Source organism: Egretta garzetta, unplaced genomic scaffold (assembly GCF_000687185.1).
Source record: "Egretta garzetta isolate BGI_Z169 unplaced genomic scaffold, ASM68718v1 scaffold112, whole genome shotgun sequence".
NCBI classification, from domain to species: Eukaryota; Metazoa; Chordata; class Aves; order Pelecaniformes; family Ardeidae; genus Egretta; species Egretta garzetta.
The window spans coordinates 1,696,627-1,711,202 of NW_009258884.1; the positions used below are offsets into that span (position 1 = coordinate 1,696,627).

General features: G+C 44.8%; 1 protein-coding gene across 3 annotated transcripts in view; it reads left to right on the top strand.

Moving 5' to 3' along the window:
* Positions 1 to 14,064, top strand: part of TRIM37 (tripartite motif containing 37) — a 35,858-nt gene extending 21,794 nt beyond the window's left edge. Inside the window, exons 19-26 of one of the 3 annotated variants that reach the window (XM_035889620.1) lie at positions 3,428 to 3,482; positions 5,151 to 5,279; positions 6,251 to 6,437; positions 7,129 to 7,247; positions 8,907 to 9,059; positions 9,892 to 9,976; positions 12,781 to 12,965; positions 13,980 to 14,064. In XM_035889620.1, the coding sequence (XP_035745513.1) occupies positions 3,428 to 3,482; positions 5,151 to 5,279; positions 6,251 to 6,437; positions 7,129 to 7,247; positions 8,907 to 9,059; positions 9,892 to 9,976; positions 12,781 to 12,965; positions 13,980 to 13,996 (930 nt within the window). In that variant the 3' untranslated portion in view covers positions 13,997 to 14,064. Of the gene's footprint in view, positions 1 to 822; positions 952 to 1,922; positions 2,110 to 2,800; positions 2,920 to 3,427; positions 3,483 to 5,150; positions 5,280 to 6,250; positions 6,438 to 7,128; positions 7,248 to 8,906; positions 9,060 to 9,891; positions 9,981 to 12,780; positions 13,347 to 13,979 lie in introns of those variants that run through there. The other 2 variants (XM_009633941.2, XM_035889621.1) reach the window with 2 other exon arrangements.
* The last annotated feature ends 512 nt before the right edge of the window (positions 14,065 to 14,576 follow it).

The window sequence follows — 14,576 nt, forward strand, 5'->3', positions numbered from 1 at the left end:
ATAGAGTAGAGAATTTCTTCTGTGATGGTGCACATTAAGAGAAGGAGTCGTGTCTTAAAGTTTGGAGCCCTGGGTTACTCCATCAATAAGCCATGGAAGGGTTGGAAGGGCCAGCTTTTGTGTGCTGTGTGGTTTTTAATACCACCTCTTTCCTTAGCAAATGCCTCATCCCTCAAAGGTTACTGAGGCACTGGGCAGTCACTTCGTTCTGCCTCAGAACAAGAGGAACAGGCATACAGCACTCTGTGAAACAGGAGCAATCTTCTGACTTGCACTGAAGCCCAGATCCCCCGCCTTTATTGTGAGTGGTGACAGCAGAACTTGGTGGTTTGCTGTTCCAGTTACCACTCCTCCGTTCCTCTACGTAGATGAGTTTCTGTAGCAGGATCCACGCTGACACGTGCTCAGAGAATGGTTACTTTAGAAGCAGTAAACAGTGCAAGTCCCCTGACCTGCCTTTCACTCTTGCTTTTGAGGTCCTTTGTTACACTGGACTTTGAATTTAAGAGCTGAAGGGATGGGTTTGGCTATCCTTACCCATTATACTCTTGTGATGGCTGAAGCGATCTGGCTGACGGCTTCCTGAAGGGTGTCTTAGCATAAGGCAGGTGACCATAGTGCGTAGTTTTGGCCGTACCCACAGTTAGCTAAGCTTCCCTCTAGCCCACATCTTTGACAGGAAGGGTGTGGAAGAAGTTTTATGCAGGATTGGGAGTTAATGAGCAATGAGACTAATATGGAGCTTAACTTAAAACAAGCATAAAGACAGAATACTGCAACAGTTTGATTGAATGCTTGTCACATCTTAAAATATTTTTGCAGCTGCAAGTAAGAAAAGTAATTCACCCAAACCTATTCGCTCTGGAGCAGCAGGTAGCCTGTCTTTACGAAGAGCTATGGACTGTGGGGATAGTAATCTTCGTTTAAAGGGAGACAGTCAAACTTCTGAAGGTAAACAAGATTATCTTAATTTGTGTGATGTGATGCATCTTAGCATCTGTTGTACAAAAGCTTTTCAAGAAGTCTTTTACTTGGCAACTGAAGTTTCCCTGAGACTCAACTGGATCCTGTCTCAAATGTAGTTAACATTATTGTACCTTTGATAGCTGATCTGCTGTGAAACAGTGCCACACACTCAACTTACCAGAACATAAATTTAAGTGCTACGTGTTACTTCTGGGGTCTCTGAAGATGTTTTGGGAACTAACTTCATAGTGAAAATCATAGATCAAAAAGTACTGACCCAGGCTTAAAGGGAATTCAAGAAAACTCTGGATATGTGAGATTAAAGAATTGTATGATATTGCTGCTCCTGAGTTTTACGATGCCCTTAAGTGGTGATGAAATGAAATGCCTAATGCAGGAATTGGTGTTTTGACCCTCTTAATTGTTTGGAGAAGGAATGGAGTATCGCAATTGTTTTCTTTTAATGCTAAATAGATACAGAAGGCTTGGGTGAGAAACTGAAAAACACCATAAAGCCATTACACAATGAAACTGTAACCTTTGGGCCCAGTTTCACCCTTCTCCAAGACTGGAAAGGCTGCCATAACTGCAGCCAAACGCCTGTGCATCGATAGCTGGGGAAGGTGACAGTGAAGAGGGTGCCTGTGTTCCTGGAAGATAAGGAAAAGATAAGTTTTAACTACACAGGAAGGGGAAGGATTGATCTGTACTTACCCAAGTCTCCCATCAGAAGTGGCACCTGAAATGGAAGCTCTCTGTGTTTAGAGAGTGGGTATCGAATGGTGCACGTGGCCCATGTGTTGACTTGAAAATGTGAGGTTTTATGAGCGAGGGTGGGGAAGGCGTGCTTGTGCATACATGTGTCTGGAACCAAACTGGTGATGTAAAACAACTGGACATTTAGCCTTTTGAAATAAGGCTGGATGTGCTTTGAGTTTCTCTCCCTCTTTCCTCAGGTGGCATGGGGAGCTCGAAGTTGAGCAGTCGGCATCACTCCCCCAGGCCCCTCACCAACAGCAACGCTTCTGAGGCGCTGCCGAAGCCAGAGGAAAGACCTTGCGAAGGTTCAGATTCCGATGTGGGAGTTTCTGGCTTAAATGGCTTAGCTGCTGTAGAGAAGACCAGAAAAGTTGGTGCTCTAGGGTAAGGGTTTTATTCTTTTTTCCTCTTGTTCTCTCCTCCCCCACCTTCCCTTGATCTAGAAAGGAAAAATACCAATCTGCTAAAACCAGGTGCTTGCAGCATGGAAGAGAAATTACTTTGAAGTTTACTTGGTTGCTGCTGCTCCCTCTGGATATCAATTTTTGGTTTCATAACTAGGTTACAAGTTGTCTTTTCTTCTTTTCTTCTTTTCTTCTTTTTTTTTCTTTTATTTTGATCAGCTGTGGATGTAGTCTGGCACTTTGATTTGAAAGGCAGGCCCAGTCTGTTTTCCCCCTATTCCTTACAAAATATCCTCTTAACTGAAAGTGAGCACTTTTGATTTCCTCATTTAAGACAGTATTTTTCACTGTGACTCTACTTTCCAGCAATTTCATAGTAATCCCCTGTTGGCAAGCTAAGCTACGTGCAATGGGGTACTCGGGCTATTTTTTTTTTCTAAACAGCAAGAGCCACTATTTTTGGAAAGTACTTGCCATAAACTTTTCCAGGTTTATTTTTTAAGATTTTAAATATTTCTAAATCAATCAAAGCTGGAAGTTTAAGGGGATATGCAAGAGTCTTAAGCAATGAGTAAAACAAGATGTGGCACTAAAAGGATTTGTTTCTGTAACTGGATTAAAGCTGAATTTCTAACGTGGGTTTTTGGATTTCTCCTAATTTCTTTCTTAAGGTCAAATTCCAAAGGCTGTCGTACAGAAGGAACACAGGCAGGTGGTCTGGAAAACACCTCGGAAACTGGTGAACTGCAGGCTATGCTTTCTGAGGGTGCTTCTGCAGGGACAGAAGAAGGTAAATCAGATGTTGTAGAGGGCAAATGCAGTGTGACAACACTGCAGTCTGTGCTTATTCATTTCTGTAATGGAAAGAGCTTGAAGGGGAAACAAAAAGAGGGGAAAAAAACCCTCAAACAACAAAAAAACCCGAAACCTGTTTTCATGGCTGTTGAACTTTGCTGTAACATTTGGCAGCTGTAGTGTAAATCGGAACGAGGGGAGAACATCTCCGCGTCACTGCTGCCTGTGGAGAAACAGCGATGTTACGGTGCGGCAGGAATGTGAAGACCCAGCAGATATTGTTGGGTGGTGCCATTTATTTCTCCGGACTAGTGATTGCTTTTTGTCCCGCTTCATACGTCTCCAGCTCTTTGCTTTGGTGTTCACTTGCACGGCCTTGAAAATAATTTCTTATCTAATTAAAATAGTAGCCAATGACCTTGGCTTTTAAGTGTTCTGCCTTTAGGGACAAACCGCATTGGTAACTACCTCCACGTCCGCGCTAGAATCTCTCCAACAAAGAAATAGGAATGGAACTACTGACAAAGTCTTCAGTTACCAGTTGTTACATAAGGAATTGTAAGTTCATAGAAAAGGGGGGGCTTTAAATGTTACTCTTACAGATGTCAGTTGTATAGGCGGTTTGTATATCCAGGCATCTGGAAATAGACCTCTTACAGTTACTCAAGTTCAGCTGTAAGAATCCAGAAAACCTGCACTGCCTTTGAGTAAGTGTTACTGAAACTGGTTTCAGCCCTTCTCTGTAAAAGCACCAAAACTTCTGCTGCGCAACCAGCAGCGCACCTAGTGCAGTGAGAATGTTCTGAAATTTAATCCAGTGTCGAACTGATCCTAGCTGAAGGTCGTTTCTTGTTGAGTGCTGCTCTGCATCTGGCCCATCTATGAGCTTGAGGGTGTTTCGTGATGCTTGCCAATGAAAAAAACCTAAAAAATTCCAGACTTGCTATACTTCAGTAACTTGAAATCTTGCTAAAATTCAGGTAAGCCAAGGTTTCTCTCTGGAGAGACTTTGCCTTTTGAAAAGTGACTTCTTTCAGAGAGGTGCCTGTGCAGGTACTGTCACTGAGTCCTACTGGCAGCACTGGTAAGCCACTGTGGAATCTTTTGGATACCAGCGTGAAGGCTGTGCAAGTGCTTTGTTGCTTATGATCCTGAATAAAAGCACTTGCTAATCCTCTTTCACTTCCCTGTTGCCTGGGAGAGGTGATTTTCCAGCCTTCTGGGTTTTGATTCAAGTTATTGCTTGGATTTTGGAGCCAAGATGAGTAAGGAATATATTATAAACATGAGTAGACTAGACAACCAGTAGAATGATTCTGTTCCTCTCCATCTCTTTCAATGCTGACCTGCAAAACAGGGCTTTTGCAACTCCAGCAAAGGTCTGTTCTGCATTTCATCTCTTCTATAGAGTAGAGAATTTCTTCTGTGATGGTGCACATTAAGAGAAGGAGTCGTGTCTTAAAGTTTGGAGCCCTGGGTTACTCCATCAATAAGCCATGGAAGGGTTGGAAGGGCCAGCTTTTGTGTGCTGTGTGGTTTTTAATACCACCTCTTTCCTTAGCAAATGCCTCATCCCTCAAAGGTTACTGAGGCACTGGGCAGTCACTTCGTTCTGCCTCAGAACAAGAGGAACAGGCATACAGCACTCTGTGAAACAGGAGCAATCTTCTGACTTGCACTGAAGCCCAGATCCCCCGCCTTTATTGTGAGTGGTGACAGCAGAACTTGGTGGTTTGCTGTTCCAGTTACCACTCCTCCGTTCCTCTACGTAGATGAGTTTCTGTAGCAGGATCCACGCTGACACGTGCTCAGAGAATGGTTACTTTAGAAGCAGTAAACAGTGCAAGTCCCCTGACCTGCCTTTCACTCTTGCTTTTGAGGTCCTTTGTTACACTGGACTTTGAATTTAAGAGCTGAAGGGATGGGTTTGGCTATCCTTACCCATTATACTCTTGTGATGGCTGAAGCGATCTGGCTGACGGCTTCCTGAAGGGTGTCTTAGCATAAGGCAGGTGACCATAGTGCGTAGTTTTGGCCGTACCCACAGTTAGCTAAGCTTCCCTCTAGCCCACATCTTTGACAGGAAGGGTGTGGAAGAAGTTTTATGCAGGATTGGGAGTTAATGAGCAATGAGACTAATATGGAGCTTAACTTAAAACAAGCATAAAGACAGAATACTGCAACAGTTTGATTGAATGCTTGTCACATCTTAAAATATTTTTGCAGCTGCAAGTAAGAAAAGTAATTCACCCAAACCTATTCGCTCTGGAGCAGCAGGTAGCCTGTCTTTACGAAGAGCTATGGACTGTGGGGATAGTAATCTTCGTTTAAAGGGAGACAGTCAAACTTCTGAAGGTAAACAAGATTATCTTAATTTGTGTGATGTGATGCATCTTAGCATCTGTTGTACAAAAGCTTTTCAAGAAGTCTTTTACTTGGCAACTGAAGTTTCCCTGAGACTCAACTGGATCCTGTCTCAAATGTAGTTAACATTATTGTACCTTTGATAGCTGATCTGCTGTGAAACAGTGCCACACACTCAACTTACCAGAACATAAATTTAAGTGCTACGTGTTACTTCTGGGGTCTCTGAAGATGTTTTGGGAACTAACTTCATAGTGAAAATCATAGATCAAAAAGTACTGACCCAGGCTTAAAGGGAATTCAAGAAAACTCTGGATATGTGAGATTAAAGAATTGTATGATATTGCTGCTCCTGAGTTTTACGATGCCCTTAAGTGGTGATGAAATGAAATGCCTAATGCAGGAATTGGTGTTTTGACCCTCTTAATTGTTCGGAGAAGGAATGGAGTATCGCAATTGTTTTCTTTTAATGCTAAATAGATACAGAAGGCTTGGGTGAGAAACTGAAAAACACCATAAAGCCATTACACAATGAAACTGTAACCTTTGGGCCCAGTTTCACCCTTCTCCAAGACTGGAAAGGCTGCCATAACTGCAGCGAAACGCCTGTGCATCGATAGCTGGGGAAGGTGACAGTGAAGAGGGTGCCTGTGTTCCTGGAAGATAAGGAAAAGATAAGTTTTAACTACACAGGAAGGGGAAGGATTGATCTGTACTTACCCAAGTCTCCCATCAGAAGTGGCACCTGAAATGGAAGCTCTCTGTGTTTAGAGAGTGGGTATCGAATGGTGCACGTGGCCCATGTGTTGACTTGAAAATGTGAGGTTTTATGAGCGAGGGTGGGGAAGGCGTGCTTGTGCATACATGTGTCTGGAACCAAACTGGTGATGTAAAACAACTGGACATTTAGCCTTTTGAAATAAGGCTGGATGTGCTTTGAGTTTCTCTCCCTCTTTCCTCAGGTGGCATGGGGAGCTCGAAGTTGAGCAGTCGGCATCACTCCCCCAGGCCCCTCACCAACAGCAACGCTTCTGAGGCGCTGCCGAAGCCAGAGGAAAGACCTTGCGAAGGTTCAGATTCCGATGTGGGAGTTTCTGGCTTAAATGGCTTAGCTGCTGTAGAGAAGACCAGAAAAGTTGGTGCTCTAGGGTAAGGGTTTTATTCTTTTTTCCTCTTGTTCTCTCCTCCCCCACCTTCCCTTGATCTAGAAAGGAAAAATACCAATCTGCTAAAACCAGGTGCTTGCAGCATGGAAGAGAAATTACTTTGAAGTTTACTTGGTTGCTGCTGCTCCCTCTGGATATCAATTTTTGGTTTCATAACTAGGTTACAAGTTGTCTTTTCTTCTTTTCTTCTTTTCTTCTTTTTTTTTCTTTTATTTTGATCAGCTGTGGATGTAGTCTGGCACTTTGATTTGAAAGGCAGGCCCAGTCTGTTTTCCCCCTATTCCTTACAAAATATCCTCTTAACTGAAAGTGAGCACTTTTGATTTCCTCATTTAAGACAGTATTTTTCACTGTGACTCTACTTTCCAGCAATTTCATAGTAATCCCCTGTTGGCAAGCTAAGCTACGTGCAATGGGGTACTCGGGCTATTTTTTTTTTCTAAACAGCAAGAGCCACTATTTTTGGAAAGTACTTGCCATAAACTTTTCCAGGTTTATTTTTTAAGATTTTAAATATTTCTAAATCAATCAAAGCTGGAAGTTTAAGGGGATATGCAAGAGTCTTAAGCAATGAGTAAAACAAGATGTGGCACTAAAAGGATTTGTTTCTGTAACTGGATTAAAGCTGAATTTCTAACGTGGGTTTTTGGATTTCTCCTAATTTCTTTCTTAAGGTCAAATTCCAAAGGCTGTCGTACAGAAGGAACACAGGCAGGTGGTCTGGAAAACACCTCGGAAACTGGTGAACTGCAGGCTATGCTTTCTGAGGGTGCTTCTGCAGGGACAGAAGAAGGTAAATCAGATGTTGTAGAGGGCAAATGCAGTGTGACAACACTGCAGTCTGTGCTTATTCATTTCTGTAATGGAAAGAGCTTGAAGGGGAAACAAAAAGAGGGGAAAAAAACCCTCAAACAACAAAAAAACCCGAAACCTGTTTTCATGGCTGTTGAACTTTGCTGTAACATTTGGCAGCTGTAGTGTAAATCTGAACGAGGGGAGAACATCTCCGCGTCACTGCTGCCTGTGGAGAAACAGCGATGTTACGGTGCGGCAGGAATGTGAAGACCCAGCAGATATTGTTGGGTGGTGCCATTTATTTCTCCGGACTAGTGATTGCTTTTTGTCCCGCTTCATACGTCTCCAGCTCTTTGCTTTGGTGTTCACTTGCACGGCCTTGAAAATAATTTCTTATCTAATTAAAATAGTAGCCAATGACCTTGGCTTTTAAGTGTTCTGCCTTTAGGGACAAACCGCATTGGTAACTACCTCCACGTCCGCGCTAGAATCTCTCCAACATGTCATTCGTGTCGGGTGTTGTGGTACGTAAGCCAGTTTCCTTAGAGACTTGGAGGAAATTTTTCCCCCTCCCTTCCTGCATCCTTTCCACGCTGGAAAAAAATGTTACTGCCTTTTTTTTTTTTTGAAAGTCCACGTAGAAGAGTTTTTCTTATCTTGCTAAAACTCTCCTGCCTTCCACCCCTGCACTAATTTGAATTTCAATGACTGAATTGTAGCGCAAAGCCTATATTAAGGTGCCAGCATCCATCTCTATCTGCAGTGTGCAGTATTGTGTAGGAGTTGGCATTTACAGAAGGTCTCTCAGTGACAAAACTGAATTTCTGCTCTTAGTCACTGCAGCGTGATCGTGATGCGCTCCCGCAGCTCTCCTATTATAGCAGAGAGCCTAATAGGAAAATGTTTTAAAGACTGAAATACTTCATTGTTAAAAACCCCAGGAAACAAATATTATTTTTTTTTTTTTCCTTTCAGAGGGAAAACTACAGTAGAGTTGGCACCTCACTTAACTACTTGCTTTTTCTTAGCAATGAGTATCAATCAGCTCTTCAGAACAGAGCAAAGCCCTTTTGTCACCTAAAAACTGTACAAAAGGGAGAGTTTTGACTGCTGTCAATACACACTCAAGGTCTGGCAAAACAAAAGAAACCACCTTGATTATCAATAGCGATGGTTCTTTTTTGTAGGAAAAGCATGGGTTTTGTGTGCAAGCCTTGAATAGAGTATTGCTGCTTGAAAGGTCTGGTAGGTTCATCTGCTCCACGGGTCACGCTACCTCTCAACTGTTTTAAAAAAAGCAACTTTTATTTTCTGTCCTAATTGTAGAGGTAGGCTGAGCAGCTGGCAGGGAGCACAGCTCAAGCAGGAAGGAGCTGTGGGCACCTGAGTCTGCGCTCAGCTGGCGATGTGTTGGAACTGCTCCTCTCGAGGAGCTGCACAGCAAAATGAGGCTGTTTGCAAAGCCGGTACCCGCCGTTCTGTCAGACCCCGTAGTGCTTTGGTAAACACATTGAGCTCTGAACGTGCTCATTCTCCCCTGTTCTCCTGCCAGCTCCTGGTAACTCTTACATGCAAAAAAGTCGAATGCTCCAGCTCTGTAGATCTTACTGCCATCATTTTTGCCTTGAGGTTTTTGGGTTTTTTGGGTTTTTTGCAGCCGGGGTATGTCAGAAGCATGTCCTTCATCTCCTACCAGGAATGAGCAGTGACAGTGACATTGAATGTGACACAGAAAACGAAGAGCAGGAGGATGCCGCCTCTGCCTCGGAGGGGTTTAACCATGCCTTCTCTGTCCAGTCCTCGAGTGAAGGTAGAACTGACTGTGTGAGCCCAGCTTCCCAAACGCTCCCGCACCCCTGCCTCTGAGCTCCTGTGATGCAGAACGCTGCAAGGGCGGCGATCGCTGAGGTGCTGTAGAGGTATTAAAGCTCAAGCAAGTGCCAGTAAGATGTGGAACTCCTCTCTTGGGATCCCAGTTAAAACCAGATCAAAACAGGAGAGGGGAACTCTTTCTAGCCTTGAGGAGTCAGTTCAGGTGAGTCTCCCGGGGAGGTGCTGGAAAACCCATAGCTCTGGTTCTTCCGAATTGGAACTCCCTGCGTGCTAGGAGCAGGACTGCACATGGGCTGACTTCAGGGAGGTAACCGCTGCCTTCGAGGCGGGTTTGCATCTCGAGCAGCAGGGATGTGCTTTGAGCACTTCAGTGTAGTTTCAAAAACTCATCTCATGTTTCTTTGGAAAGCTTTAACCTTCCGATCAAATTAAAAGCTGCAAGGTGACAGCTGACACTAGGTGAAGTTGACTTTTAGCCCAAATAAGCATCCCACAGGGCATCAGCAGCACGGCCTAACAGCTCGGCTCAGGAATCGGGGTTTGCTTTGCTGGGTGCCTGCAGCGGGCACTAAAACCTCACAGCTCATCCAAAGAATCAAAACATCGCTCACGTCCGTGCTTGACTTACAGATACCTTAAATTTAAAACCCTGTGGCAGTCGTAACTCTGTGTCAAGCACCTTGTGTTATTGGTACGTTAGGGGTGAAGGTACAACGCAGCGGGCCTTGCAGGTGATGGAACGTTACCTTGCTGTGTTCCGATCGCTCGGCTGCTAAAGGTTACTGGGTTTTTCTTTGTTTTGTTTTCAGCCTCAGAGCGATGCTCGATGTTCCCGGAGGGCGATCAGGTTGGTCCTGATGATCTCAGCTTTGTTACTGGAGAAGACAGCACCAGGTGACTGTAGCTGCTTGCCTTAGCTGGCCCCTGGGGTGGGGTGGGGTGGGCTGTCACCCTGGGGATGCCCCTTTCCCGGGCTGCTCCTCAGGCTGCAGAGATCAGAGGCAACGTTCATCTTACTGTGGGGGGACGGGCGGGTGGTTGTACAGCCCAACATGTGGCTCTCTGCCTGCAGGAGACCAACAGCAGAGGGGCGAGCCCCTGGCCTGCTTCGTGCAGCCACCACGTTTTTAAGGCTGTCTTTAGAAATGACACGGGGTGAGGGAGGCCTGGCCGAGCTTTGCATGCCTATGTACTCGTCAGTAGAAAACTGACTGGATTTAAGTACCTGGCATAAAATTTTGACCCGTAAGATCGGGTGTGCTTAAAGCCTTAAAAGGAGGGTTTTCAGTGAAAGCCGCCTTTCTTTGGAGCAGATAGAGAATGGGCTCGGGGCCTGAGGACCTGCCGGCTCGTGTCCCTGGGAAGAGGTGCGTTTATTCACTGGAGCTTTGTCCAAGGCTGCTGTTTATGGTTGCGTGCGCACTCCGTTCTGTCAAATACCCTCGTGTGGTTCTTCTACAGTCATCTTAAACCTGTTACTGGGGCAAAATGACCTCTGAAGGCCTCGTGCTAAAGGTTGTGTTCCTGCCAGCTCTGCCAGCTTCAGACACTCTGAAAAAAAAAAAGTCTGAAAGGTGCTGGAGCCCTGTGCCAGGATGTGTCCCCCACTGTGTCACTGGAACAACAGCGAATGCGCGACTGTCCTCGTTTTAAACGGTATGAACTGATTGTGTAAGAGTGCTGAGTCCCGCGGCTGCCATGGACTGCGGGTTGGGGTAAAATAGCTGGCACAGAAGTTGTTTTCCTCAGTCTGTGGCGTGGACCAAGTGAACGCGTTGCCAAGCCCTTTGCTGCTGTGCGTTGCGTTTTGAGCTGCTAAACTACTCGTGAAGCTATGACGAAAGCAGAGTAACTGGTTAGTGACAAAGCATGAGTAACTGTAACCGATAGTTGTCCTTGTCTCAGCTGGCTGTACTGACGTTCATTCCTGTATGAATGTTCCACGGTGTACGTGCTGTACAACTCCTAGTTTAAAACTGTTTGCACTTTGTTAATAAAATGAATGTTGAAATCTGGTGTGAAGTTGTAGGTGTTTGTGTGTAAATAAGTAGAATGGTCGTGAATGGCTGTTAGGCCAAGCCAGGCTTGCTCGTTAGTACTGGGGTGCTGTAACACCCGGCTGCTCAGAGGGGAACTTTTTCCTGCCATACACCTGCCACTTTTTTCCTGAATTATTCAATGTAAAGTGCTTAAATCCAGCTGGGATTTTTCAAGCTGTGTTTGTAAAAGCCAGACCAAATGCTTATCTATTGTGTATTCAGACTGGAGTTGAGGAGGGGCCACAGCTTTTGCCCGTAATTTGTTCTTTGTGCAGTCAGGTTCTGTGCCCCTCGGCGAAAGGCAGGAGCAGCCCCCAGCTGCCCTGGGCACAGCCTGCTCCCGCTGAGGTGGCCCGTGACGAGCGGCACGCTGCGATAGTGCGGTGGGAGTGTTTACTGTTGTACAGGACTGCGTGTTGATTATTATACACAGCTCAATTAGCACTAATCACAGAGCTCTGCCTCTTCAACACTCACAGATGCTTTACTCTTAATAAGAGGCCCAAGCTGAAGGAAATTATTCTGATTAGCCACAGGATCTGCGCCGGAGTTGGTGTCCAACCTTTGCAGGGATGGGAAGGGAGCCAGTACCGTCATGCTTTGCTCGCCTTAGGAAGAACTTACTTAGCTAGAGCTGCATTTTAAACACGAGGTGGGGAACCAGCCTTGGAAGACCTAGTTATCAAAGTAACCTGCCCTTTCTGCCTGTAAAACAGACGGGAGCGGGGCTGCCGGGGGCCCTGGGTAACTACAGGGGCAGCGCGTAGGCCAGGGCTGCTCGGCAGCATTTTCTGTCGCGCGTCACGCAAAGGAGTTCTGCTTTCACCACGGTAAAGACACTTAGCGCCGCTGTTGGTTGCTATCTGTGTTAGCTCTTAAATAAACAGACTACCTGAAGTGTGGTTTAAATTACTGTTTTATTAAGATATTGGTAAAACTTCCAACAGTTTTTTCTGTATAAACAGCTTTCATAAATAAAATATGGATGACTAATACATGGTTATAACTAAACTCGTATGTGAAGTGGAGAACAAGATCGCGAAGGGCGCGTCCCCACGCTGCTGAATGGCTGGCTTGAACTTATTCCCTTCATGAAGAACACGGTTCGTGAGCAAGGTAACACAGAAAGGTCGAGGGGAGCACCCGGTGCGGCAACAGCCAGCGCGCCCGGCCTGCGGCTCGGGTGCTCACGCGGGGGCGACTCGGCCAGCTTCCCCGTTCCTGTTCCAAAATGTCTTCTAGAGTGAAGGAGAGGGGGGAAAAAAAAAAAAAAAAACTAACGAAATGGAACAGCGACGTACAATGGGTGTACCAGACCCTAAGGGGGGGTTTGGTTTTTCTTTAGCATTAATGCTGGCAAGTAATAGAGCGATCGCCTGATTAGCGAGGGCTGGAAAAGGATACGAACATCTAAGTCAGAGGTTGTGTTAATGCTTCGTTATTACTTATTGCACGTGATACAAGGGTAGAAAGTTTTGTTCCTGTTGCAAAGAGGATGTGAATTAAAGAAAGATTGCCCTAAATTACAGGCATGAACAAAGCTGCAGTATCCCCTTGGATGGCTTTGTTTATGTGACTAGTGCCGAGTGAATAAATTGTGCTAAAACAGCCCCTAATTTAGACCAATCTTTCTCTTTTTTTTTTTTTTTTTTCCTGCAGAACATTGCCAGGGTCGGGAGGATCTAGTGAGGAGATAGTGCACCTGAACTACAGCAGCCACGTCTACCAGCACAGACCTCGCTACGCCTCGTCTTATCTGCCCGTAGGACAAGGCGTTTCTCACCGACACAGTGTTCCACAAACAGAGCGGAGTTTCTTTGAGGAGGCACCACTAGAAACGTGGCGTAAGTTAAAGTCTGCTTTGACATTGTCCTTCAGTGTTACAATGCAATCTAAATCAAATACCGAATGGTTTTAACTTGCAAGGACAATTGATGGCACTTCTAGGTAAAGAAAAGTTATTTACATGCGTTTCCACCCACCTTTAGTGCAAATCGAAAGGGGTTAACAGCTCCCTGGTCTGGTGCTAGACTGCTCTCTGCAACGCAGACATTCCTCAGAGTTGCGCGTTTAAAAAGCGTACACGGGAAACTCCCGGCGTGGGGATGGAGCGCATCCCGCCAGTACTCACAGTGAAGAGCTTACGAGCGAGTTTTGAGCAGCTTCAGACAAGCGGCCTGGAGCCCATCTCTCAAAACCAACACAATTGAAAAAGAAAATAAAAATGTTTTCACTACCTACCTCCTAGTTCTGCAAACACGGTTAACACGTAAACTGAAACTGATGCGGGTTGTGTTAACGCGGCAAAGGGATACTTCAGCTCTTTATTGGAAAGATTCGTTATACAAATTTCACCACCACTAAGATACACAATAAAAATACAAAACACAGGTCACAGACTGAATCTCAGTATCAACAGTTAATAAATACAATTAGATACGTTTATATTAGCCTAATATTTTCACACTGTCACCAGATAGACAATCAAAGTACGAGATACAGAACACTTAGATACCAGTAGAGAGGGATTATTGCTTACGTTAGCAAGCAGCAAGTAAGGGCACAGGATTGTGAACTGAAGAGAACTACTTCCTATCACCAGTGGCATTAAGAGAAAACACTGCATTTCACAAAGCACTGCTGTTTTGTCTAGGGTGTAGAATCAAGAGCAGCATATATCAGACCAATAACCACTACTTTAATAGTATAGAACTTGAAAGGACTTACCTTACAAATGGTTCCTATCTACTCTATAAATATGCATTTAGTGACGAAATGAACACTCGCTATCTATACAATGTTTTTTACCTGACCACACTGGAACTACGATGGTAGATTTTATTTTTTTTTTCTCCTAGCAAGATACATGGTATGAGTCGCGGAATTACCGTTTATGAATCCACACCTAAAAAGCTAGATCCTTCCCAAAGCAGCACGCGTGCAGTCCAGCGCTCTTCAACTGCTCCTGCAGACTGGGAAGAAGTTTTATCATCCGTAACGGTTTCTCAGTCCCATTTACACTCACAAAGAATTGCACTTACACCGCCTTTCTCTCCGAAGCACGGCAGTCAGCTATAAGATGGACTTGCAATGCGTCGTTATTACTGTGAATAATTTAAAACAAAGGCACCGCAGAGATGCCCCGGAGTTGCATATTTTACCGTTTCATGGTTTCTCCAATTTCCTCAGTAAATCTGACTTGGAACGTATGCTGCAGCTAAAGAGAACGTTGACAACAGCTAAGGCTTAATAGGATGACAGATAAGAGCCAATGATCCCGTAAGAGTGAAAAAAAAAAAAAAAAAAGCCTGGAAAAGATCAAAGGAATCTAAAGCCACACTCCAACTCCTGGATACTCAACGAAGCCTTTTGCTGTTTGTCAGATTGCTTTTAAAAAAGTGCATCAGAAAGACAGAAGAAGCGGAAATTGGCAGAATTCAAACCTTGCCATCTCC